The sequence below is a fragment of the Hypanus sabinus genome, chromosome 2 (genome assembly GCF_030144855.1).
Source record: "Hypanus sabinus isolate sHypSab1 chromosome 2, sHypSab1.hap1, whole genome shotgun sequence".
In the NCBI taxonomy this organism is placed as follows: domain Eukaryota; kingdom Metazoa; phylum Chordata; class Chondrichthyes; order Myliobatiformes; family Dasyatidae; genus Hypanus; species Hypanus sabinus.
The window spans coordinates 35,695,941-35,723,910 of NC_082707.1; the positions used below are offsets into that span (position 1 = coordinate 35,695,941).

Below are 27,970 nucleotides of genomic sequence, written 5' to 3' on the forward strand. Positions count from 1 at the left end.
CAAATTGTGTTCTGCAAATCCTCTGTGACCCCTGGGATAACTGGCTTAGAGTACATTCAGCAGAACTGTGAATTCCTCAACACTCAGGTAATGCTTTAGTCCTTGAATTAAATATATTTGCCAATTATATCCCACTGTTTTTATAGGACAAATATATGGCAAGGCTTTACAATATTCATTTTCTGTACATCATCAAACCTCTGTATGAATATACTGACCCTGAAGCAGATTCACCAGACCAAAACAAAAATGTTCAGGTGTAGGTAGGCTTGTATACATGCTGTATACATTTGCATTCAGTTGTGTTCAATAGATAAAGACTGATGTGAATGAGATGGTTAAAATGATACAAGGTCTTGATCTGAAACACCAACTTACACATTTTGCCTCCACAACTGCAGCTTGACCACTGAATTCTTCAAGTGAACCCCCAACCCCCACCCCAGGTTGCGGTATCTGTAGTCTGTGTTGTCTACCTTTTTGGCTAAGTAGTGATTTATTAGGCTGAAATCAGCAACCTAAAGGTGATATTCATGAAGGACAACATGAAAAAGGAAGCTACTTCAGACACTGAGATACCCTAGAAGAGTATAGGAAGAGTAGCGATAAAATGGGACAGTAAATCAGAAAAGAAAACAGAAGACACAAAGATGAAGCAGCAAAGTGAAAAACTGGGTGGTATGAATAGAAAGTAATTGGTAGAAAAATTAAAGGGGAGATGAGTAAAACAAGAATGGCAGTTTTTTAACTGGGTGATAAAGAAGGAACCCTCATCACATTGAAGTGCCTCTGAAACACTGCAGACATTTGACTTACAGGGCTACAGACTAGGTGTTGGAAGGTGGGTTAGGCATGGTGGATCTTTTCCCACTAGCACAAAATAAGTGAGTGAAGAGTCTCCTGTGTCATTAGCACAGTTGTATAGCAGGCAGCATGATGCTATTACAGCTCGGAGCATTGGAGTTCAGAGTTCAAATTTCAAAGTAAATTTATTATCTAAGTACAGTCAGTACACGCTACTTTATGCAACCCTGAGAGTCGTTTTCTTGTGGGCAAGCAGAGTAAATGAAAGACCACACCCAACAGGATGGACAACAACCAAAGTGCAAATGCAAACAGAAAGAGAAGAAAATAAGTAATCATAATAAAAAATAAGCAATAAATATCGAGAACATGAGATGAACTGTCCTTGAAGGTGAGTCCATAGGCTATGGGAACAGTTCTGTAATGGAATGAGTGAAGTTATCCACTCTGGATCAAAAGCCTGATGGTTGAGGGGTAATTACTGTTCCTAAACCTGGTGCTGTGCATCCTAAAGCTTCTGTACCTTCTTAGTGATGGCAGTAGCAAGAAATGAGCATGTCCTGAATGGTGGGGGTCCTTGATGATGGATGCTGCTTTCCTGTGACACTTCTCCATATAGATGTACTCAATGATAGAAAGGGCTTTTCCCGTGATGGACTGGGCCACATCCACTACTTTTTTGTAGGCTTTTCTATACAAGGGTATTGGTGCTTCCATACCAGACCTTCATGCAACCAGTCAGTATACTCTCCACCACACATCTGCGAAGTCTGTCAAAGTTTTTGATTACATGCTGAATCTTCATAAACTTCAAAGAAAGTAGAGGCTTGCTGTGTTTTCTTCATAATGGCACTTACATGTTGGACCCAGGATGGACCCTCTGAAAAGATAACACCGAGAAATTTAAAGATACAGACCCTCTTCACCTCTGATTCCCCCAATGGGGACTGGCTTTGGTTTCCTTTGGTTTTAAACTGACCTTTGGTTTCCTCTTTCGGAAGTCAATAATCATCTCCTTGGTCTTGCTCACATTGAGTGAGAGGTTGTTGTGGCATCACTCAGCCAGATTTTCAATCTCCCTCCAATATGCTGATTCACTGCCATTTTAAATCAGACCAGTGAAAGTCAGCAAATTTAATGCATTGGAGCTGTGCTTAGTCTTACAGTCATAAGCGTAAAACAAGTAGAGAAAAGGGGTAAGCATGCAGCCTTGTGGTGTACCTGTGCTGACGGAGATTGTGGAGGATATGTTGTTGCCAATCCAAATTGACAGAGGTCTGCAAGTGAGGAAATTGAGGATCCAGTTGTACAAGGAGGCATTAAGGCTTAGGACTTGGAGCTTATTGATTAGTTTTGAGGGGATGATAGTATTTAATGCTGAGCTGTAGTCAATGAAGAACATTCTGATGTATGTAACTTTGCTGTTCAGATGTTGCAGGATTTAGTGAAGAGTCAATGAGATGGCATCTGCTGTTGACCTGTTGTGATGGTAGGCAAATTGGAATGGACCCACTCCAATTTCAGTATCCTACATAATGAAATTTGTATATCTTCCTTATGAAACCTCTTGGTGCTCCAGTTTCCTTCCTCAGTCCAAAGACATAACAACTACTAGGTGAATTGGTCATTGCAAACTGTTCTGTGAATAGGCTGGTGTTAAATAGGTAGGTTGCTGGGCAGTGCAGCTCACTCAGCTGGAAGGGCCCGTTTAGTGCTGCATCACTAAATGGAATAAAATCAATAAGTAACTCATTTCCAAAAGCATGAACTGGACCATTTCAAAAGCATACACGAGGAAATCTGCAGATGCTGGAAATTCAAGCAACACACACAAAATGCTTACAACACGCCGGAGGAACTCAGCAGGTCGGGCAGCATCCGTGGAAATGAGCAGTCAATGTTTTGAGTCAAGACCCTTTGTCAGGACTGAAGAGGAAGGGGGCAGGGGCCCTATAAAGAAGGTGGGGAGAGGGTGGGAAGGAGAAGGCTGGTAGGTGCCAGGTGAAAAACCAATCAGGGGAAAGATCGGGGGTGGGGGGGGGAAGCAGGGAGGGGATAGGCAGGAAAGGTGAAAAAGGAATATAAGGAGAAAGCACTATGGGTAGTAGAATAAGGCAGAATCATGAGAGAGGTGATAGGCAGCTGGAGGAGGAGGCAGAGTGAAACTGGGATGGGGGAAGGGAGAAGGAAGAAGGACGGAAGGTTAATTGACTACTGAAAATTATTCCTTCTGAGCTAAAACAATCAAACAGGAGTTGATGGGATTGTGCCAGAAAGAATAAATAAGAATATAGATCAAAGAACATAGCACAGTTCAGAGTTCAAAGTAAGTTTTATTATCAGAGTTCATATACTGTAGGTCACCACATACAACCACAAGTTTCTTTTTCCTGTGGGCATGCTGAACAAAACTATAGAATAGTAACTGTAACAGGATCAATGAAAGATCAAGTAGAGTTTAGAAGGCAACAAACTGCAAATGCAAGTATAAATAAATAGCAATAAAGGCGGACATGAAATAACACAATAAAGAGTCCGTAAAGTGATAATATTGATTGTGGGAACATCTCAATAATTGAGCATTTTGTAGTTATCCCCTTTTGTTCAATAGCCCAATGGTTGAGGGGTAGTAACTGTTCCTGAACCTGGCAGTGCGAGTCCTGAGCTCTTGTACCTTCTACCTGATGGTGGCTGCCAGAGGAAAGAATGGCTTGGGTGGTGAGAAACTTGGATGATGGATATGCTCAATGGTTGGGAAGGCTTTACCTATGATGTACTGAGCCAAATCCTGTACATTTTGTAGGATTTTCTGTTCAAAGGTGTTGGTGTTTCCATGCAAGGCTGTAATGCAGCCAGTCAATACACTCTTCACTACATATCTATAGAAGTTTTTCAAAGTTTTTGATATCATGCCTAATCTCCGCACACTTCTAAGGAAGTAGACACTGTTGCGCTTTCTTTGCAAAAACATTTATATGATGGGTCCAGGACAGGTATTCTAAGATAATAACACCTAGGGGTTTAAAGTTACTGACCCTCTCCAACTTGATTCTCCGATGAGGACGGGCTTGGGGGTGACTGCTTCCTCTCTCCTGAAGTCTACAATCAGTTCCTTCGTCTTGCTGACATTGAGTGAGAGAATTCTGCTATGAAATAACTCTGCCAAGTTGTCAAGTTATGTCCCGCCTCCTGATTTATCACCAGCTGTGATACGACCCACAATAATGGTGTTTTCAGCAAACTTGAATATGGTATTGGAGCTGAACAGTATAGCCAGCTCAGGCCCTAGGCCATTATGTTGCGGAGCCTTTTAATCTACTCCAAGATCAATCCAGCCCTTCCCTCTCATATAGCCCTCTGTTTTTCTTTCATCCATTTACCTATCTAAGAGTGTCTGACATTTCTAGCACCATCCTGGCAGTATATTCCATCACCTATCACTCTCTGTAAATAAAACTAACTACCTCTGTCATTTCCCCCCATACTTCCCTCCAATCACCTTCAAATTTTACCCAATAATTTAAGAGCTGAGAATGGCTCCACACCAATTAGTCAAGTTGGCTTCATTGGTATAGGTTTGCCTGTTTCATTAAAATCCTTCACAGAGGGCACAGGACACAATTACACACAAAGCAACCAACTCTACAGCTTATATAATGTGATCCAAAATATACTGGAGTGATTTCACATTTTAATTACTGCAGTGTAATGTAGAAACTACTCCTGAGAAAGTGTGTGTCTGATCACTTAATATCTTCCAAACAAGAAATAAATCTCAAATTTGGAGCTATAATAAAGATAATATGCTTTGTTACAATCAGGCAGCACGATTGTCATGTTAACAACAATTAAACACAATTGTTCTGATACTACAGAAGGCAGCAGTAGACGGGGCTGGTGCTGTTCCTGAAGGAGAGGGTACTGCTAACCCAGCAGCAGATGGGTCCGAGGCTCCTCCAGTAGCAACAGAGGAGGTGGTTACTCATGGAGATGTGGTCTATTATGATACTACTCCAGAACCTGACACTGAGCCGGCTACCCTACAAAATGAAAGATTTCAGATTGTTCCTAAGCGCAAACGATCAGCGGAAGCTGTATCATCAGATTCCTCTGAAGAACTCATCCCTAAGGTTACAGTTGTATTCCCTAAACTTCCTGCAGATCCGGCAACCTGCCCAGGAAGTCACAGATATTCAAAATACGGTTAAAGAAATTAAAACCCATTCTTAATAACAATGCTGTCTTGTACTGATAATTAACTGCACCAGAATAGTAAGAGTTCTATTTCCTCCTTAAGGAAATTTAAAATAATAGAACTAAGCATTTATTTGAGAATTGACCAAACACAGTGTTGCCCTTTAGCAGCAATTGTGACTAGAAATATTTGGAGTTCTTGAATTTTTCTCATCTGATTTTCCCTTTGTATGTGCAATAAAATATATTTGAAATTAGTCGTCTCAGTGTAAACGTTCATTTGCAATTAAATATCATTGAAGTTACAGAATTAAATGAAAATGAAAACAATCATTAAACTTACTAAAAGATTGGAGGATGATGCTAAGAGGGATCACCCTGGGAATTGTAGACCAATGAGTATTACATCAGTGGCAGGCAAACTACAGGAGACAATTCTTGGAGACAGGATTTACAAGCATTTGGAGGAGCATAGTTTAAGTGGGAATGGTCAGCATGGCTTTGTGAGGGGCCAGTCATATCTCACAAGCTTGATTGAATTTTTCAAAGAAGTAACAAAACAAATCGATGAAGTTAAAGCAGTGGATGTGGCAAAATTAATTTTAGTAAGGTGCTTAATCAGGTTCCCCACGGTAGGCTCATTTAGAAAGTCAGGAGACTTGGTATCCAGGGAAACTTGGCTGAGTGAATTGGGAATTAATTTTCTCACAGAAGGCAGAGGTTGGTAGTACATAGAGTGCAATCTGCCTGGAGGTCGGTGACTAGTGGTGTTTTGCAGGGATCTATTGTGGGACATCTATTCTTTGTGATTTACATAAATGACTTAGATGAGGAAGTGGAAAGGTGGGCTAGTAAGTCTGCAGATGACTCGAAGGTTTGTGGAGTTGGTGGTGTAGAGAGTTATCGTAAGTTACAGTGGGACATTGATAAGATGCAGAATTGGGACGAGAAGTGACAGATGGAGTTCAATCCAGAGAAGTGTGCAGTGATACAATTTAGAAGGTTAAACTTTCAGACAGAGTCAAGTTTAATGATAGGATTCTTAGCAATGTGGAGGAACAGAGGGATCTTGGGGTCTGTGCCCATAGATCCCTCAAAGGTGCTATGTAAGTTTATAGGGTTACTAAGAAGACACATGTTGTGTTGGTCTTCATTTATTGCTGGATTGAGTTCAAAGCTGCAAGGTAATGTTGCAACTCTAAAATTTTGATTAGACCATGCTTGGAGTATGGTGTTCAGTTCTGGTTACCTCATGTTGGGAAGGAAAAGAAACATAGAAAACCTACAGCACAATACAGGCCCTTTGATCCACAAAGGCATGCCGAACATGTCCCTACCTTAGAAATTACTAGGCTTACCTAAAGCCCTCTATTTTACTAAGCTCCATATACTTATCTAAAAGCCTCTTAAAAGACCCTATCGTATCTGCCTCCACCACCATTGCCAGCAGCCCATTCCATGCACACACTAAACTTAAAAAACTTACCCATGACATCTCCTCTGTACCTGCTCCCCAGCACCTTGAACCTGTGTCCTCTTGTGGCAACCATTTCAGCCCTGGAAAAAAGCCTCTGACTATCCACATGATCAATACCTCTCATCATCTTGTACACCTCTGTCAGGTCCCTTCTCATCATCCTTTGCTCCAAGGAGAAAAGGCTGAGTTCACTTAACCTATTCTCATAAGGCACCTTCCCTAATCCAGGCAACATCCTTGTAAATGTCCTCTGCACCCTTTCTATGGCTTCCACATCCTTCCTGTAGTGAGGCCACCAGAACTGGGCATAGTACTCCAAGTGGGGTCTGACCAGAGTCCTATATAGCTGCAATATTACCTCTCGGCTCCTAAATTCAATTCCATGATTGATGAAGGCCAATACACCTTATGCCTTCTTAACCACAGAGTCAACCTGCGCAGCTGCTTTGAGCGTCCTATGGACTTGGACCCCAAGATCCCTCTGATCCTCCTCACTGCCAAGAGTCCTACCATTAATACTATATTCTGCCATCATATTTGAAGTGGTTCATCAAAATGAACCACTTCACACTTATCTGGGTTGAACTCCATCTGCCACTTCTCAGCCCAGTTTTGCATCCTATCAATGTCCCGCTGTAACCTTTGAAGTCTAAGAGAGGATGCATAGGTGATTCACTGTGATGGTGGTGCCTGGATTAGAGAACATATGTTATAAGAAAAGGTTAAACAAGCTAAGGCCCCTAGCATAGGATAGTAGCGATTTTCTGATGGGTATGTGAAGAGAATAAATCGCAGAACAATTTTGAGTGAGGGTGTAATGAAATAGTGCTCTGCTTGGTTAGACTCAATGGGCTGAAAGGCATCACGGAAAAGCAAAATAAATTAGTTTTTCTTTACAAAATAAAAAGATATCAAGAACAAAGTTAGATTCATATGTGGCAAACTGTTAGCTGCTCTTAATGAGCAGGCTTCCGAACTGCTTCAACTTATTAATTTTTTAACATATATGCACTCTCACTATCTCATAATCCATTATGAGATGATTATTTAAATTAGTATTATGCACAGCATAACAGCCAACTATTACCTAAACCAATTGTTCAAAACAATTGGTCCTTCACAACAAATGCTGTACACAAATGTTTGTAAATAAAAAAGGAAACATAAATAGTCCAAGTAATCCCTTAAGCCTTCTTCATCACTTAATAAGCTTATAATGGATCCAATTTTTGTAATAACACCATTATAAATTTCTCTTCCCTACTTCTTGATTCCTGTATCACTCAATCTTTTATGAGCAGAGATACTACATAAGAGATACTTTTATAAGGGATACTACATATTCTGTATCTCCACTCTCACAGCTCCCTAGAGTCATGGCCATCTGATAGAATAAATTCTTCCACATCTCCTTCCAAAGTAGGTGATACATCATTCTGAAACAGTGCCCCATAGTTTTAGATACTTCAGCTGGGAAGTATCTTAGTTCCTCGGGGATCTAAAGCTTTAAGTTGCTCAGGGTCAATATTACAAATGACCTGACTTGATCTAACCAAGCAGAGTCCCCTGCCAAGAAGGCTCACCAGCACCTTTACTTCCTGAGAAAGCTGAAGAAATTTGGCCTGTCCCCTAAAACCCTCACTAATTTTTATAGGCGCACCGTAAAAAGCATTCTTCTAGGGTGCATCACAACCTGGTATGGAAGTTGTCCTGTCCAAGACTGGAAAAAGCTGCAGAAGATCATGAACATAGCCCAGCACATCACACAAACCAATCTTCCATCCTAGGACTCACTTTACACCACCTGCTGTCGGAGCAGTGCTGCCAGGATAATCAAGGACACAACCCACCCAGCCAACACACTTTTTGTCCCACTTCCCTCCGGGAGAAGGTTCAGGAGCTTGAAGACTCGTACCACCAGATTTGGGAACAGCTTCTTTCCAACTGTGATAAGACTGTTGATCGGATCCTGATCCAGATCTGGGCCGTACCTTCCAAATATCCGGACCTGTTTCTCAGTTTTTTTTTGCACTACCTTACTTTCCCTTTTCTATTTTTTATTTATGATTTATAATTAAAATTTTTACTATATTTACTATTGATTTGTATTCCAGGGAGCGCGAAGTGCAGAATCAAATATTGCTGTGATAATTGTACGCTCTAGTATCAATTGTTTGGTGACAATAAAGTAATAAAGTAGGAGAAACATCCTCTCAGCTTCCATTCTATCAATCCCTGTCAGAATCTTTTATTTTAATAAGGTCACTACTTATTCTTATACAGAGAGAAAACAGGGAATTATAGTCCGGTTAGCCTGACGTCAGTGGTGGGAAAGATGCTGGAGTCAATTATAAAAGAGGAAATTACGACACATTTGGATAGCAGTAGAAGGATCAGTCCGAGTCAGCATGGGTTTATGAAGGGAAAATCATGCTTGACTAATCTTCTGGAGTTTTTTGAGGATGTAACTATGAAGATGGACAAGGAAGATCCAGTGGAAGCTTCCAGAAAGCTTTTGATAAAGTTCCACCTAGGCAAAATTAGGGCACATGGTATTGGGGGCAGAGTACTGACATGGATTGAAAATTGGCTGGCTGACAGGAAACAAAGAGTAGCGATTAACGGGTCCCTTTTGGAATGTCAGGCTGTGACCAGTGGGGTACCGCAAGGTTCGGTGCTGGGACCGCAGCTGTTTACAATATACATTAATGATTTAGATGAAAGGATTAAAAGTAACATTAGCAAATTTGCTGATGACACAAAGCTGGGTGGCAGTGTGAAATGTCAAGAGGATGTTATGAGAATGCAGGGTGACTTGGACAGGTTGGGTGAGTGGGCAAATGTATGGCAGATGCAGTTTAATGTGGATAAATGTGAGGTTATCCACTTTAGTGGCAAGAACAGGAAGGCAGATTACTATCTAAATGGAGTCAAGTTAGGAAAAGGGCAAGTACAACGAGATCTAGGTGTTCTTGTACATCAGTCAATGAAAGCAAGCAGGCAGTGAAGAAAGCTAATGGCATGCTGGCCTTTATAACAAGAGGAATTGAGTATAGGAGTAAAGAGGTCCTTCTGCAGCTGTACAGGGCCCTGGTGAGACCCCACCTGGAGTATTGTGTGCAGTTTTGGTCTCCAAATTTGAGGAAGGACATTCTTGCTATTGAGGGAGTGCAGCATAGGTTCACAAGGTTAATTCCCAGAATGGCGGGACTGTCATATGTTGAAAGATTGGAGCAACTGGGCTTGTATACACTGGAATTTAGAAGGATGAAAGGGGATCTGATTGAAACATATAAGATTATTAAGGGATTGGACACGCTGGAGGCAGGAAGCATGTTCCCGCTGATGGGTGAGTCCAGAACTAGAGGCCACAGTTTAAGAATAAGGGGTAGGCCATTTAGAACAGAGATGCGGAAAAACTTTTTCACCCAGAGAGTGGATATGTGGAATGCTCTGCCCCAGAAGGCAGTGGAGGCCAAGTCTCTGGATGCATTCAAGAGAGAGTGAGATAGAGCTCTTATAGATAGTGGGGTCAAGGGATATGGGGAGAGGGCAAGAACAGGGTACTGATTGTGTATGATCAGCCATGATCACAGCAAATGGTGGTGCTGGCTAGGAGGGCTGAATGGCCTACTCCTGCACCTACTGTCTATTGTCTATTGTCTATTGTCCAATGAGTATTGGCCCAGCATGCTCAAACCCTCTTCATAAGTCAACACCTTAATCACCGGAATCAATCTAGTGAATGCTCTCTACTCTATTTTTAACATGAGCACATCCTTCCTTAAATATGTAGACAAAAGAATGTGCAAAACCTGCAGCCTGAAAAACTGCATCAAAAATTTCTTTCTTTTATACTCCATGTCCCTTGCCATAAAGGCCAACATTCCATACAGCCATAAGACATAGGAGACGAATTAGGTCATTCAACCCATTGAGTCCCTTCTGTCATTCCATCATATTTGACTTATTATCCCATTCAACCCCACTCTCTTGCATTCTTCCTATAATTGTTGACATCTTGACTCATCAAGTCCTGTCATTGCCTGCTTTAAATATACCCAGGGACTTGGCCCCCACAGCCATCTGTAGCAAAGAATTCCATAGATTCACCACCATCTGGTGAAGCAAATCCCTCTTCATCTCTGTTCTAAAGGGCCATTGTTCTATTCTGAAGCTTACCACTGACTCAAAGACTCAAAGATCAGGAATACCAGCTATTTCATGCCCAGACTATATTTCAGTAAATCGAATCACTTGACTGTCCTTCTCCCAGCTACCTAAAGTCAAGTCAAGTCACTTTTATTGTCATTTCCACCATAACTGCTGGTACAGTACACAGTAAAAATGAGACAACATTTTTCAGGACCATGGTGTTACATGACACAGTACAAAAACTAGACTGATCTACATAAAAAACAACACAGAGAGGAAAAAACAACTACACTAGACTACAGACCTACCCAGGACTGCATAAAGTGCACAAAACAGTGCAGGCATGACAATAAATAATAAACAGGACAATAGGGCAGTAAGCTGTCAGTCCAGGCTCTGTGTATTGAAGAGTCTGATAGCCTGGGGGTAGAAACTGTTACATAGTCTGGTCGTGAGAGCCTGAATGCTTTAGGCAGAGGCTAAAGAGCAAAGATACATAGATTAGGACAACTATGAGGTGGGTGCAGGAGGCAAAGGAGTGGCTATGGGACTGTTATGAGTCAGAGGACTGGGCCGTGTTCAAGCATTCATCTAGGAATCTGTATATACTATGGTTGTATCAGACTTTATTAAAACAGATGTAGATGAGTATGTCCCCATTAAATCTTTCAGGGTCTTCCCTATTCAGAAGCCCTGGATGAACAATGAGATCTGTTATATGCTGAGAGCCAAGTCATAGGTATTCAAGTCTGGTGATCAAGAAAGTTACACGAGGTCCAGGTATGAACCCTAGAAAGCCATCTCACGGTGAAGTGGAAAAGTTGGACCAAATTTGAATCTATGAGAGATGCTCGACAGTTGTGGCAGAGATGAATACTAGCAGCTTCTATAAAGTTAAATCAAGTGACATGGGAGACAGCAGGCCTTCACTTTCAGATGACCTCAATGACTTTTATGCTCACTTTGACAATCAAAACACGGAGGAACCATCACGAACTCCCACATCTCCCAACGATCCTATGATTAAAGTCTCTGAAGCCAATGTGTGAGCTGCCTTTAGGGAGATGAACCCACAAAAAGCATCTGACAGGGTAACTGGCCATGTTCTAAAGACCTGTGCTGATCAACTGGCTGGTGTGTTTACTGAGATCTTTAACCTCTCACTTCAGCAGTATGAGGTATCCACCTGCTTTAAAGAAGCTTCAATTATACTGGTGTCTAGGAAGAGCCTGGTGACCTGCCTCAAGGACTGTCACACAGTAGCACTTACATTAACAGATTTGAAAGGTTGGTGATGAAATATATCAACTCCTGTGACTTAGATCCACACCAATTTGCCTACCGGAGCAACAGGTTCACAGCAGATGCCATCTCTTTGGGACTTCACTCAACTGTGGAATCTCTGGACAGCAAAGATGCATATATCAGGATGCTCTTTATTGACTACAGCGCAGCATTCAACACCATCATCCCTTCAGAACTAATCAATTAGTTCCCAGACCTTGGCCTCAAAATATCTCCTTGTGCAATAGGATCCTGGATTTCCTCACTTGCAGACCTTAGTTCAGATTGGCAACAACATCTCCTCCACAATCTCCATCAGCACAGGTGCACCACATGTCTGTGTGCTTAGCCCCCTGCTCTATTCACCTTATAGCTATGACTGTGAAGTTAATGCCCTATTTAAGTTTTCTAATGATATCCGTGTTGTAGACTGAATCAAAGATGGTGATGAATCATCAAGTAGGAGGAGATTGAAGATTTGGCTGAGTGGTGTCATAAACACAACCTCTTTCTCAAGAAGCTAATTATTGACTTCAGGAGAGAGAAACCAGAGGTCCATGAGCCAGTCCTCATTGGAGGATCAGAGAGGGTCAGCAGCTTTAAACTCTTCAATGTTACTATTATGAAGGACTTGTCCTGGCCCCAGCATGTAAGCACAATTATGAAGAAAACTTTGCAGTTCCTCTACTTCCTTAGGAGTCTCTGAAGATTTGGCATGACATCTAACACTTTGACAAACTTCTATAGATGTGCATTGGAGAGTATATTGACTGAATGTATCACATCCCAGTATAGAAACACCAATGCCCTTCAACAAAAAATACTACAAAAGTAATGATACAGCTCATTCCATCCCAGGCAAACCACCACCCTCCCCAATCATAAAGTGCACCTACATGAAACGCTGTCACAGGAAAGCAGCATCCATCATCAGGGACTCCCTCCACCCAGGGTACGCACTCTTCTTACTGCTGCTATCTCACTGATACACAGGAGGCCACACCAGGAGCACCGGACACAGTATATGACCCCAACAGACTCACCGGCAAAGTGTCGCCTCACCTGGAAGAACTGTTTGGGGCCTTGAATGGTAGTGAGGGAGGAAATGTAGGAACAAGTGTGGCACTTGTTCCGTTTGCAAGGACAAGTGCCAGGAGGGAGATCAGTGAGGAGGGACGAACGGACAAGGGAGTCACGTAGCGAGAGACCCGGATCCTTTGGTATGTCAAATTGTCAGGTGAATGATTAGCTTTTGTTTACTGCAGATCATGGTCTTTTCTTGGGGGCTTTGCTATTGCTTGCTTGGGTGTTGGACGGTGCTGATGCATTTTTTTGCTGAAGTGGGGAAGGGAAGAACATTGTTCTGCTGCTCCTTGTGCATGGGAGGGCAGAGTGAGGCTTTGGGCTCTAATGTTGTTAGTTATTGTCTCTCTTTCTTTGGGGTACTCTTTTGTTTTTGTGGGTGTCTGTGAAGAGCAAGAATTTCAGGTTTTATATCCTGTACATTCTCTGATATTAAATGGAACTATTGAACTATTAAAGATAGATTGTTTACATATTGATTAATTCTGTGCACATATTTCAAATGACCTTTGTTTTACAAGTGACTTGGTCATTGCCTGATGTTCCTGTGACTTCAGCAATTTTCATATTTATTTTTCAAGTTTACAAGTTTGTTTTTCCCATGGCCAATGTCTCCACTTAATCCAGATTGTGCTTGGTCAAGTTGCTGCATAGCTGATATTTGCACTTTTACTTCTACTGCAGTGAGTTTCCTAATGTTGGAGAGACAATTCATGGAGGCCCTCTGAAGTCGTGCAGCTCCATCATTCATGTTTTCAGATAACATGAAACTACTGATGGTACTTGTGGTCAGCATTCAACTCTTCCAGCCCTCTCCTGCAGCCTCCTTCAGGGCCCTTTCCTGCAATGAGCAGAGGGTGGTGAAGGCAGCAGAACTGGCAGTAGAACACATCAATGCTGACCAGCCAGGAGAATACAAGTACGTGCTGAACAAAATTGAAAATGCCCAGGAAGACCGAAGCGTGAGTATGAAACTAAGTTATTACAGAACATGAGAAACACAGAGTATTTTTGTGAAACAGAAAATCCTTTTCTTGTAAAATCCTGAAACAGATTAAAATTGTTTTCATCAGTAGGAGAATTCTCAAAACAGATCTGGATGAAGAGCAGTGGCCTTGAAGAATTTTTTTATGTTTCTGACATCAACGTGGTGCTGTGATTGGTTCGTTACAGCACAGCAAAACTGGGATAAACCAGAGATCAGATATAATCACTGAAATTTAAATCTGCCATTCCTGAAGCAGGCACATCTGCTGTATACTTCCATTTTCTGATATAGATAAGATATGATTATAGATTTTGATCAGGAAATTACGATGACTATTCATGAGAAAGTTCAAATAAAAGAACACCTTCTCAGGGCATTGTTCTTGTCTTTCCCATACAAGAGGTTCTTGTCATGGTGATCTCCCAAATTTGCCACGTCTTACTGGTTATCAAAGTGTGGCTCATTGTTGTTAGGGAATATTTATGTTACAGCTTTTGCTATTCATACATTGTCTGCCAAAGTTTCATGAGATAGTGTGGAAAGAATTAGCAATTTATTCTTCTGTTAGGGATGATGCAAAGTGTGCAGGTGAATTAAAGCTGTTTTTTGATGGCTGGATGTTAATACTGGGGTTAATTATTGTTTTCTGTCATGTAAGTCCAGGGCAAGAATTTGCAATGTAGTTCCTTGACTGTACCTCATTGCAAACCCAGATGAGACTGGACTAATTTTATTACACTACACATTTTTATTTGTCTTTCAGAAGCAAGCCACACCTTCTGTTTACCTCGAATTTGAAATACTAGAAACCAGATGCCACTCACTGAACCCCAAACCTGTGGCACAGTGTGAAGTACGATCAGGTCCTGAAGCTGTAAGTTTCCCATTTAAATGCTTTTATACTTAGCAAAGTTGACATTGAGGGGTAATTATGGAAAAGCTGCCCACTCAGCTTCCCTACAACATACACAAATGCTGGAGGAACTCAGCAGGTCAGGCAGCATCTATGGGAATGAATAAACAGTCAACATTTTGGGCTGGGACCCTTCTTCAGGGCAGGAAAGGAAGGGGAAAATGCCAGAATAAAAAGGTGGAGGGAAAGGAAGGAGGATAGGTGAAGCCAGGTGGGTAGGAAAGGTAAAGGGCTGGAGAGGATGTTGATAGGACAGGAGAGTGGACCATATGAGAAAGGGAGGGAGGAGGGGCACTGGGGGAGAGAAACTTTTTTTACCGGAAGAAAAAATTGATATTCATACAATCAGGTTGGAGTCTACCCAGACAGAATGTATGGTGTTGCTTCTCCACCCTGGGGGTATTCTCACCATAGCACAAGATGAGACCATGGACCGACATATTGGAACGGGAATGGGAATCAGAATGAACATGTTTGGCCACAGAGAAGTTCCGCTTTTGGTGGACGGAATGCAGGTGCACAACAAAGCGGTCCCCCAGATTATGATGCATCTCACCAATGTAGAAGAGGTTGCATCGGGAGCACTGGACACAATAGATGCAGATGGAGTGTTGCCTCACCTGGAAGGACTGTCTGGGGCCCTGAGTAGAGGTGAGGAGGAGTTGATGGGTAGGTATAGCATGTTGTCTGCTTACAGGGGTAAGTGCCAGGAGGGAGATTAGTGGGGAGGGATGAATGGACAAGGGAATCATGGAGGGAATGATCCCTGCAGAGAGGAGTGGTGGGGGGAGGTAAAGATATGTCTGGTGGCAAAAATTGCAGAGAATTATGTATTGGATGCAAAGACTCGTGGGACGGTAGGCAAGGACAAGTGGAATACCATTAAGGTGTCAGGAAGGTGGGGTGAGCGTGGATGTTGGGAAATGGAGGAGATGTGGCTGGGGGCAGCATCAGTGGAGGAGGAAGGGAAAGCCCCGTTCTTTGCAGAAGGAGGACATCTTTGATGTCATGATATCATTTTTCCTTACAGATTGACTCAGTCGACACCCAGCTGCAAATGTAGTCACTCACTTTAACATTGGAACCAAGTTTATTATCTCTGTTTTATATGAGGTGAAATTTGTTGTTTTGTGGCGGCAATACATGGAAATTCACAAAATCTGCAAATCAACTGCATTTGTAGTGTTAAGTGAGGGTCAGATAATGTTCCACCCAAGAATCAGCAGGGATAACCTTAAATCATTAGAATTTTGGAGCATCTTGGCTTTACTACCATTGAACCAGATTTTTTAATATGACGTCCTTGTGGAATATTAGCTTACAACTTAATTATTGACTTGCGGTCAGATATAATTAATGCAAGGATGGTTGGGCCAAGAATAGGTTATTCAGCCTCGCAAGCCTGTCTGCTATTTGATATGATACTTGCTGATCTACTCCGGCCACAACTTCTGCTCTGTGCCAAGTACTTTTAACAAGGGATGGATGGCAAGATGAGAGCCTACAGAGGTGGGGCATAGGGGTATTGCTGGCTGCTCTCTGTTGCAGTACCTAGTCTGTCCTTGGCAATACAGGGGGTAAAAAGAAAAGAGCCATCAGGACCATCACAGAGGCTGCTGAGCGAGCCTCCAGATTGCTATGGATTAAGAGGTGTGGCCCATGGACCAATGCTGCTGGGACACATATTAGGGCTTGATCAACCTTGGATGGGTTGCCTGGGCGAGGGTGTTAAATGCTGAAAAACCTGAAACAGCTGATGACCCCTGATTATTTGAATGATGATGTATCCCAGCACATTCTAGGATGTATCCCAGCATCAATGATCAACCCTTCAGAACCGTCTGGGGTAGAGAAGGTCAGAGGTTCACCACACTCCGCTTTACAAATGACTGATTTTGTAACAATAATATAACAACAATAACTTACTTTTAACTTGATAGCATATTGCCTAAAGCTTCTTTTCATTATATGGACATTCTAATATCATCTTCCTTTCAACTATATTCAATATATTTATCAGTTAGTAAAGTTGTGATCAAATACTCTAGTTATATATTTACACAGCCATTGATATTCCTGGTGAGTCATTGTACTAGTTATTACTGTTAGGAATTGTCAGAGGATTTTTATCACGAATCCTCCCTGCCACTTTTCATGAATGTTGATCACCCAGCTTCTGGTAGTAGTCACATGTGATTCAAGATAGCAGATGCTGACAAAGTTTGATGGGCATTTTCCTCACCCAGCTGTGAGCACAAAGCACTGAAGAATGACCTGAAATGGGAAAATTGTGTCTTTTTAATTAGGAGTCACACTTGTTTTACCATTAAAACATCAGTAAGTTCCACATATCAACGCATTAACATCCAAATGGGAAAATCTGAGACTAAGGCCAGTCTCACAGCACCTTCTGGTTTTGGATACCACCTGGAGTCCTTCGGCAGAGCCCAGTCTTGGCAGAGGAACTTAGAAGCAGTAACTTGCTTCAAGATTCCCAACGTGGCTCTGCAGATCTTCTCCAGACTACACACACTGCATGCTCTGGTGTTAGACATGTTGGGTGTAGGGATTAAACTAGCAGCATTATGTTTTCACTGTCATCCTAAAAATTAGGTATTTCAGAACCGAGGATGGTTACTACCTATTTTTCAGCTGTATTCTGGTTGGAGGACATCGTTGCAGAAAAAGGAAAGGGAAAACTTGCAGTGTTACTTGTTTCTGTACATTACTCTGTATGGTTGCTCAGCTCTCACTTCTGTGTTAGAAATAAAGATGGACAATTGCAAGCTGTAAACAAATAATAACAGACTTTTCTATGTTAGATTTCTGGTGACTGTAAAGTACAGTTACAAATGAACAAAACAACTGGATGCATAAAGGTCGACAGGTATTGGTGCTTAATATCACCAGGTGAGTCAGAGGTTCTGTGAATGTTACATTCATTGGGCTGACCATTCTTTTTGACCACCAGGGCATTATTGCTCAACTTTGAAAGATTCAGCAATAAAATAACTCAACAATCCATGAATTACTTCGTATTAGTTTTCCTCGAGTCATAGAAAAATATAGCACAGAGGCAGGCTATTTGGCCCATCTAGTCCATGCTGAACCATTAAACTGCCTAGGCCCATTGACCCAGGACCTTAGCCCTTCGCACTCCTCTCATCCATGTACCTATCCAAACTTCTCTTAAATGTTGAAACCTAAATCACATGCATCACTTGCGCTGGCAGCTCATTCCACTCTCTCACCACCCTCTGGTGAAGAAGTTTCCCCTCATGCTCCCCTGAAATATTTCACATTATGCCACTAATCCATGACCTCTAGTTGTTGCCTCAGCTCACCTCAGTAGATGAAGCCTGCTTGTATTTACCCTATACAGACATTTGATAGATATTTGTATACATCTATCAAATGTTCCCTCTATCTTCCACATTCCAGCCTACTCTGACCTATTCAATCTTTCCTTATAACTCAGGTCCTCCAGTTCCGGCAACATCCTCATGAACTTTCTCTGCACTCTTTCAACCTTATTTACATCCTTCCTGTAGGTTGGTGACCAAAATCTGCACACGATACTCCAAATTAGGCCTCACCAACATCTTATCCAACTTCAACAAAACATCTGAATGACTTAGAGGATCTCAAGTCTTCATATATTAAATATTTGCTAATATAGTCATTATGAAGGTTACATTTGAGATTATCTTGGAATCTGCCCAAGGCCACACACAGCATTGTGCTGAAACTATCCCATTACTAAACAAAGAAGTACAACACAGAAACCGACCATTTAGTTATGTAGGCAGCTGGAAGCATTTAGAGACTTTGTTATATTTTGTTTCACCTAATTCCATCAAAATATAAAGCATCCATTCTTCTTTTGCCAAATATTTGACCTGGTGTCAAGCATGATGCTTATGGTAATCACTGTAATCTATATAAACTGCTGTTGTCATAGCTTATGAAAATATTGCAGGCTCCATATTTTACCCGTATCTGCCTCTATGTAGCCTACTGGAACATTAATTGCTTTTAAGAGATAAAATGGAAGATTATCAATCTCTGTCTGATAGCAAGCATTACTGATCAGAATTTGTCTTTTAAGACAATGGATGCCATTATTTACAGTACATAGCACTGGAGCCTTTGTACAGTACTGTATTTGACAATGTGGAGCAGAGAGTGTGTTTGTAAATCTTGAAGGAGCAAAGGATGTTGGGAATGGCAAGGGGGGAGCGTCATGGGAGAGGTCTGGAACAGGTGACAGGGAAGGAGTCCCAGATTGGGGGGGGGCAGTGGTTGGTCTGGGTGCAGACACACCCAGCCCTAAGACACCAGGCAAGGTTATTTGATTCCAAACTGGTTTATTGATCATTACAGAATGTCTGTCTGGTGCTTCCCACCCCCTCCACTCTCCTTTCCCCATTTCCCAACCATGATTACCCTCTCCCTGCCCCCTTCCCACTCTCAGTCCACAATAGAGACCCATATCAGAATCAGGTTTATCATTGCTCACATATGTCAAGATTTTTTTTTTTGCAGCAGTAACAGTGCAATACAGAAAATTTCTATAGCATTGTGCAAAAGTCTTGGGCATCCTAGCTATAGGCTGTACATAGCTAGGGAGCCTAAGACTTTTGCACAGTACTGTACTTAAAGAAGATACTTCAAGCTGCTTTTATTGCTGCTTCCCGTGCTTTCATTGCAGATTCCGACGACATGGTTCTGAGACCCTGTCGAGATTGCCCACATCGTATAGCTTTAAATCATTCTGATGCCAGTTACGCTGTTACCGCAGCATTACACAAATACAACCAAAACAGCAGCAAGCCAAATTATTTTGCTGTACAGAAAATAACAAGAGCTTCCTCCCAGGTAAGGCTGATGGAAATTCTATTGTTTTCAGCAAAATCTAAGAAATAAAAATCTGAACTCTTGTAGTTCAATATGCAAGTAATATGGGAAAAGAACTGGTGAAATGGAAGGGATCTCTATACTAAGAGTTGGCAAGGACTCATTGGGAAAAAACAGTCTCAAGTGCTGTAACAATCTGATAATTTTATTCTATGGTTCTATTTTCTATAATCCATTAGAAACTCTGCTTCCATAAATAAAGTCCTGCAGAAATGTCCAGAGTTTGAGACCTAATTGTCAGGTGTAATTTTGGCATCGTAAGTCTTAAAGTCAGTAAGAAATATTTCAGCAATTACAAGTAAGGCAAACTTGACATAGTCCCCAGGGTCTCACTTTAGTATATGGTGGCATACACATATTTTGATAATAAAAGTACTTTGAACTTTGAAATTTGAAGTTGCTCAAGCCTCAGAAAGATTTTAATTTGTACAGACTTTTGCTCATGTTTGTACTGAGCTGGCCGAGATACGCAGGAATATAGTTTTTTTAGGCTTGATATAGCCAATCATTAACTCTACTTCACAAATTGGCAAGTAAATGAAATCCTGTTCAGATCATTGTACAAGGTTAAGATCAGCTGATACTGTAGATAGTACAGCACATTACAGGCCCTTCGGCCCACAATACAGCTGATACTGTAGCAATCTGCCAAACATCATGTTAAAGATCAGATCTGAAACTAATAGAGCAAAATATAGTGTTCAGGACAAAAAAAAATGTGCTGTTGTATTGTAACTTGACACAAAAGAACTGGTGATAGAAGTTTTTATGGTGATTGCAGCACATTGGCATCAAGATCAGGAAATGCATGAAGTGAAAAGTATGAGAAAATTTGAAAAGTGTGGGAAAGCATGACCAGACTTGGAATATCATGTTTGGTTCTGGTTGCTTTATTATGGGAAGGATGTAGAGGCTGCAAAAGATAGTACTGCCTGGATTAGTGAATCAGGCTGAGTGAGCTGGAGCTTATCTCTTTGGAGCGAGGGAGGATGAGAAGTGACTTCATAGAGATGTTAAAAGGCATCGATCGAGTGGACAGCCAGAGACTATTTCCTAGGGCAGAAATAGTTAATACCAGGCGGCATAATTTCACGTGGTTGGGGGTAAGTGTAGCAGGGATGTCAAAGGTAAGTTCTTTACAAAGAGAGTGGTGGGTGGGTGGAATGTCCTGTCAGGAGTAGTGGCAGAGTCAGATATATTAGGGGCATTTAGGAAACTCTTAAACTGGCACATGGATGATTGAGAAAAGAAGGACTCTGTAGGAGATATAGGAGGGAAGGTTTAGATTAATCTTAGAATAGGTTAAAAGGTAACAACAAGTTTTATTCACAAACATTTTCAGTCTTTAAGATAATTTATTTTTTTGAGGCATTGTCAGTGTTGTTACTTCAATGTACCTGTGTTATTTTTGAATAATAATAATAATAATATTTGAAAAAAAAAGTTCACAACATCTTGGGCTGAAAAGTGTGTACTGTGCTATAGTTCTATGTTGTTTGCTCAGTATGCAATTAAACTTGCTGCTGGCATTTATTTAGCTTTAATAATAGTTAAACTAAATAACTGCTAGCAGCAAAGATGGATGTTGTAATTTAAAGCTGATACTCCATTGTTACTTATTGCTGAATAATTATTTCCCTGTGTTTTCATTCAGAAGCTTGCTGGGAAGAAAGTATTTGTTGAATTTGTAATCCAAGAAACTAAATGTCCTAAAACTTCTAGTCTTCCGAACTGTACAGAAAACAAAGGCAAATTTGCTTCTCGTGTAAGTATTGTTGCTGTACAGACTACTAGTCTAATTTGCTTCTCATGTAAGTATTGTTGCAGAACAGACTACTAGTCTAATTCATCATAAGAATAATACCACAAAATTCCTAGTGTGGATTTGTGGAGGAAATTCCATTTATTTCTGTAATATGGAGAAGTGTAGATCTAAAGAAAAACATTAAAACCAGAGAATACTAGAAAGGGAAACCTGGCTGCAAATTTTGCTGTGCATTTCCTGTCATATTTTTTTCCTTTGTAGAATAAAGGTTTCTGTGCTGCCTCTGTCTATAAACCCATTACTGGGCACGAGAAAGTGGAAGTGAAATGTGAACACTACAGACCAAAGGTAATCAGTTGTGGAGTTTGATTAAACTTTAGAAGAGGGATCTCCAAATGATCATCAGTTATCTTTCTCTCAGTTATCCATCAGTCCTATCTTTGCACTCTCCTTTGGCTCCACAAACCTCTTAGAATTCTTATTTTTTTTTGGTCATCACAGTGTTGATTGGCAGACATCTTTCAGCTACCAAGACACTACATTCTGGAAGTTATCTCTCATTCTCTCTGCCTCTATACCCTTTATTCCCTCTTTAACCTTACTCTAAAATATACTTCTATGATTAAGTGTTTTTGTCACCTGATTTAATAGCTTCATTTGTGACACTGTTACAAGTCTTATTTCTAACTCCAGCATAAAGAGTTTTGAGCAGTTTTGCTACAGAAGGTGCTAGGAAAAACATTTCGTTAGGATTGAACGTCATGGATCTACATTCAAAAGATGATCAGAGAAATTAGCCTGGAAATAACTGCCATCTCTTGAGTGCTTACTGAACTAAACGATGTGACAGTTTCCAGGGATACTCCTCAGAAAATTACACATCTCACAACTTTGAGGGAATATTGGCAGCATCACAGTGAACTTGGCAATCAGAAATATAGGACAACAAGTTTCTGGCAGAGAAGGCAGCTCATCAGTTGCTCATCTTGTCTTTGTTCTGCCTTTTGATGGAATAATCCTGTATCTGAGGCTTTACACATTTCATGGCTACTGACTAATTACTTGATGCAACAGACACACACACACATATATATACACACACACACACACACACACACACACACACACACACACACACACATACATACACGCTCTCTCTCTCTCTCCCTCTCTCACACACACACACACATGATGCTGGAGGAACACAGCAGATGGCAGAGGAATTACTTTGCTTTTGTTTTAAATGACGTATATTTCCAATTCAGATTTTTTCTCTTTTTAAAATTTAGTTCCCTTTTGCCTTTCATTCTCCTCTCAGTTCCACACATTATTCTAACAAAGCCGCATAGGTTAGTCTATTGTCCCAACGGGGTTAATTTCAAGCTATTCAGCCATACAAATCATTATTTCCCAAGCATCTATATTATCTCCTTTTTAACGCTCTGAATGATTCTGTTTTGTATTGCACTCACCTTTCACTCTTTAGTCACATTTTTAATTCAATGCATCTGCACTTTGAATCTCCATAATGGAAGTGCTTCGCTCTATGTATTCACAATATTTGAGTCATGGAACTTGGGACCTCCAGCAAACCTCTTATATCCTTCTTCGCGAGTTTTTAAATCTAGCAGGAAAAGAGGAAGTTGGGAATGGCGAGGGTGGAGTGCCCTGGGAGGAGTGGTGAGGAGGGAGGTGACAGGTGCCGTGAATGAGAGTGGGAGAGGGGTGACTCGTAATAGGCACAGGTTCAGATACAGGACACCCAGTCCAGAGCCAATAGGGAAGGCTATTTGATTTTAAACATTTGGTTTATTGATCGCTCGCTGTGAAAATGGGGGGCACCTCCCTTTCCCTTGCCAGGGAGAGAGAGAATCTTTGATTTGTCGATTGTCAGATGAAATGCAAAGCTTTTCAGGTAACTTTGGTCTGTGTCTTTGCTATTGCTTAGCACAGCTTGGGCTTAGAGATGGTACCGATGCATGATTTTTTTTGTTAGTGAGGGGATTGGGGATTGTTGTTCGCTGCCGCTTACGCGCAGGAGAGGGCAGCTGGGGGGTCTTTGGGGTTCTCCTGTTTAACTGTCCATTCATTGGGGCACTTCTCTGCTTTTGTGGATGTTTGCAAAGAAAAAGCATTTCAGGATGTATATTCTATTTCTCTGACGTTAAATTTGACCTTTGAACCTTTGAATTACAGGCTGTCTCTCTGATGCCTCCTAATTCCTCTCCCCTTTTCTCTTCACCTTTTCCTAACCATGATTTCCCTTTATCCGACACATGATTCTCCACTCTCTGTCCCCTTCCCACTCTTTGTTCACAATAGCGACCCATATCTGATCCAGGTTTATCATCACTGATATGCCTTAGGACCATACCACTAGATTCAGGAACAGTTGTTATCCCTCAAAGATCAGGCTCTTGAACTTCCACTTGTCTCATCACTGAACTGTTCCCACAACCCATGGACTCACTTTCAAGGACTCTTCATCTCATGTTCTTGATATTTATTGTTTATTTATTATAATTATTACTATTTCTTGTTTTCTTTCTCTTTGTATTGCACAGTTTGCTGTCTTTTGCACATCGGTTGTTTGTCCACCCTGTTGGGTGTAGTCTTTCATTGATTCCATTCTGTTTCTTCAAGAAAAAGAATCTCAGGATTGTATATAGTGACATATATGCATTTTGATAATAAGTTTAGTTTGATTTTTGAACTTTGTTTCAAGGAGAATAATTCCAGTTTCTTCAGTCTAATCAGTTACTCGTCAGTGATTCATCAGTAGTCAAATTAGATTATAAGTTTACATGTGTCACCACTGTCGGTGCTCAATCTTCTTATAGGACCATAAGGAGCAGAATTAGGCCAGAATTAGATGTCTTCTCCATCATTCAATCATGGCTGATCTTTTTTTCCTCTCCTCAGCCTACTTACTGGCCTTCTCCTCGTAGCCTTTGATGCCATGTCCAATCAAGAACCAATCAATTCACCCAATGACCAGGCTTCCACAGCTGCCTGTGGTAAAAAAATTCCATAAATTCAGCACCCTCTGGCTAAAGAAATTTCTCTGCATCTCTGTTTTAAGTGGAGGCCCCTCTATCCTGAGATTGTGTCCTCTTGTCCTAGACTCTACCACCATGGGAAATATCCATTCCACATCTACTGCGTCAAGGTCTTTCAATATTCAAAAGGTTTTTTTTTCATAGTTCAGTCTAGTTTTTGTACTGTGTCATGTAACACCATGGTCCTGAAAAGCGTTGTCTCATTTTTACTATGTACTGTACCAGCAGTTATGGTCGAAGTGACAATAAAAGTGACTTGACTTGACTTGAATGAGAATCCCCCTCATCCTTTTAAATTTTAGTGAGTACAGACCTAGAGCTATCAAATGTTCATCGCATGATAACCCTTTCATTCCTGGAATCATCCTTGTGAACCTCCCCTGGAAACTCTCCAATGCCAGCACACCTCTTATAAGATGAGGAGCCCAAAACTGTACACAATACTCAAGGTGAGGCCTCACCAAGTGCCTCATCATCATATCCCTGCTCTTGTATTCTAGACCTCTTGAAATGAATGCTAACACGGCTTTTTCCTGCCTCACCACCAACTCTACCTGCAAGTTAATCTTTAAGCACAAGGACTCCCAATGTCCCTTGCATCTCAGATTTTTGGATATTCTGTTCATTTAGAAAATAGTCTGCACATTTATTTCTATTACCAAAACACATGACCATGTATTTTCCAACATTGTATTTCATTTGCCACTTCCTTGCCCATTCTCCAAATCTGTCTCTAAGTCCTTCTGCAGCCTACCTGTTTCTTCAACACTACCTGCCCCTCCACCAATCTTCATATCATCTGCAAACTTGGCAACAAAGCCATCTATTCCATTATCTAAATCACTGATATACAGCATAAAAAGAAGTGGTCCCAACACTGACCCCTGCGGAACACCACTAGTCACTGGCAGCTAGCCAGACAAGGATTCCTTTATTCCCACTCGGTGCCTCCTACCAATCAGCTAATGCTCTAACCATGTTAATAACTTTCCTGTAATATCGTGAGCACTTAACTTAGTAAGCAGCCTCATGTGTGGCACCTTGTCAAAGGCCACCTGAAAGTCCAAATATACAACATCCACTCTTTATCTCTCCTACTTATAATTTCCTCAAATAATTCCAACAAGTTCATCAGGCAAGACTTTCTCTCAAGTAAACCATGCTGACTTTGCCCTATCTTGTCCTGTGTCACCAAGTCCTCTGTAATCTCATCCTTAACAATTGATTACAAAATCTTCCCAACCACTGAGGTCAGGTTAACTGGTTTATTATTTCCTTTCTGCTGCCTTCCACCTTTCTTAAAGAGCGGAGTGACATTTGCAATTTTCCAGTCCTCTGGCACCATGCCAGAATCTAATGGTTTTTGAAAGATCTTTGCTAATCTTTCCACAATCCCTAGTGCTACCTATTTCAGCTCGTCAAGTCTGGGTGACTTATGTACCCTTAGGTCTTTCAGCTTTTCGAGCACCTTCTCCCTTGTAATAGTAACTGCACTCACTTCTCTTCCTTCACACACTACAACAACTGGCACACTGCTAGTGTCATCCACAGTGACCACTGATGCAAAATATTCATTTAGTTCATCTACCGTCTCATTGACCCCCATTATTATTTCTCTGGTCTCATTTACTAGTGGTCCTATATCCATTCTGATCCCCCTTTATTTTTGACATACTTGAAAAAGCTTTTACTATCCACTTTAGTATTGTGTGCTAGCTTGCTTTCATATTTCATCTTTTCCCTTCTAATGAATCTTCTAATTGCTCTCTGTCAGTTTGTAAAAGCTTTCCAATTCTCAATCTTCCCGCTAATTTTTGTTTTGTTGTATGCCCTCTCTTCTGTTTTTACATTAGCTTCGAGTTCCGTTATCAGCCATGGTGTTATTATTTTGCCATTTGAGTTTTTCTTCATTTTTGGAATACGTCTGTCCTGTACCTTCCCCGTTTTCCCCAGAAACTCACACTCTCGCTGCTCTGCCATCATTCCTGCTGCAGCTCCTTCCCAATTTACTTTGATAGGTTCTCCCACGTTCCACAAAGTAGCTAACTTAATCTTTGTATTATTGAAGGTCATAAGCTCGACGAAGAATAAACCTGCAAATTGTATCCAGCAAAGACTTCGACACAAAGGACAAGGAAAAAGAAATAAGAGGCATGCCATTCAAAAGAAACAACTTGGTAATAAAAGGGCAAAACTACGTGGTGGAACTCCCAAGAGAATTGAATCATCTGAAGAAGTACGGGGCGCACTGGGTTTTGAAATAGGTACAGGTAGTAGAAATAACTTTCCAAGACTGCCTGCTCCACGAAATATATGCCCAGGGAGAGCTCGCTACTTTGCAGGGCCCACAGTGTCTATTTGACAGGTCTCTGAAATAAATCCAGAGTAGAGAACACAATGGACTGAAAATCCAATCTTTTTAAATGTTGCAATACAGTTTATATTGATTGTGCAAGGCACACATCTAAAGCATTATTAAATTGGAAGGAATGATCAGCATTAGCTTGAAATTAAAAGTCTGAAATAAATACTACTCTTAAAAAAATTAATACACACCATTCCTGTTTATGGTATTGAATGCATGCACATTCAGTAATAACAGTTCAGTTACAATATGCTATGTCATTTCAGTTACCCTCACTAAAAGCCTATCTTGCTGTTTGAAAAGTTATTTGTGCTGATCGGCCTTTTCCTTATGTTAGAAAAACTACTTATCTGATGTACTGGAAGTACAAAATATAATTCTGTCTTTCAGCTGTTTCAGCTAGCAAACTTCGCCTCATCAGCACATTATAAATTTGGATTTTTTTTTTGTTCTTTACTCTGTAACAGAATTTCTTTGTTTGGATCCATTGTACTGTACAAAGTTTGAAGTCTGGTGTCCTCATTATTAAATCCTTTCTTCCTACCTGCCCCACTCCTCCCTCCTGATCATTCCGTAATCATCCTTATTACAAAGAAAACCATCCAAATTGTTCAGGTAGTTCTTTAAGTTTATATATTTTCCAGCAACACACACACCGGATTGAATAAATGGGTTTTGCTATCCTTTATGCTCACAGTTGTCCATAGCTTTTGTGGAGCATAAATTGGCACAGAAGTCCAATGTGAGAGTGGAGAGTGCAGCTAATAGGTAAAACAACATTGTACCTCTTTGGCCAATTAACTTGAAAATTCCTTACTGAGCTGTCAAATGCAGGAAGCAAAATAAAGTCAGGGCTTGGACACTATTAAGAGAATATAAAAGAGTAAGAAAAAAAGCTAAATAATAATTAAAAATTCCAACAGTAATTAGAAGTTAATTGAATAGAACTTCATACTTGTAAGTACA

The 27,970-nt window shown here is 40.9% G+C and overlaps 1 protein-coding gene across 1 annotated transcript; it reads left to right on the forward strand.

Moving 5' to 3' along the window:
- On the forward strand, positions 1–27,970 carry LOC132404553 (fetuin-B-like). The gene is made up of 8 exons (XM_059988763.1): positions 1–87; positions 13,682–13,959; positions 14,749–14,859; positions 17,721–17,808; positions 19,610–19,776; positions 21,470–21,580; positions 21,842–21,928; positions 26,708–27,970. Exons 2-8 carry the CDS (start codon positions 13,747–13,749, stop codon positions 26,999–27,001), a joined length of 1,071 nt encoding a protein of 356 aa, XP_059844746.1. The 5' UTR covers positions 1–87; positions 13,682–13,746; the 3' UTR covers positions 27,002–27,970.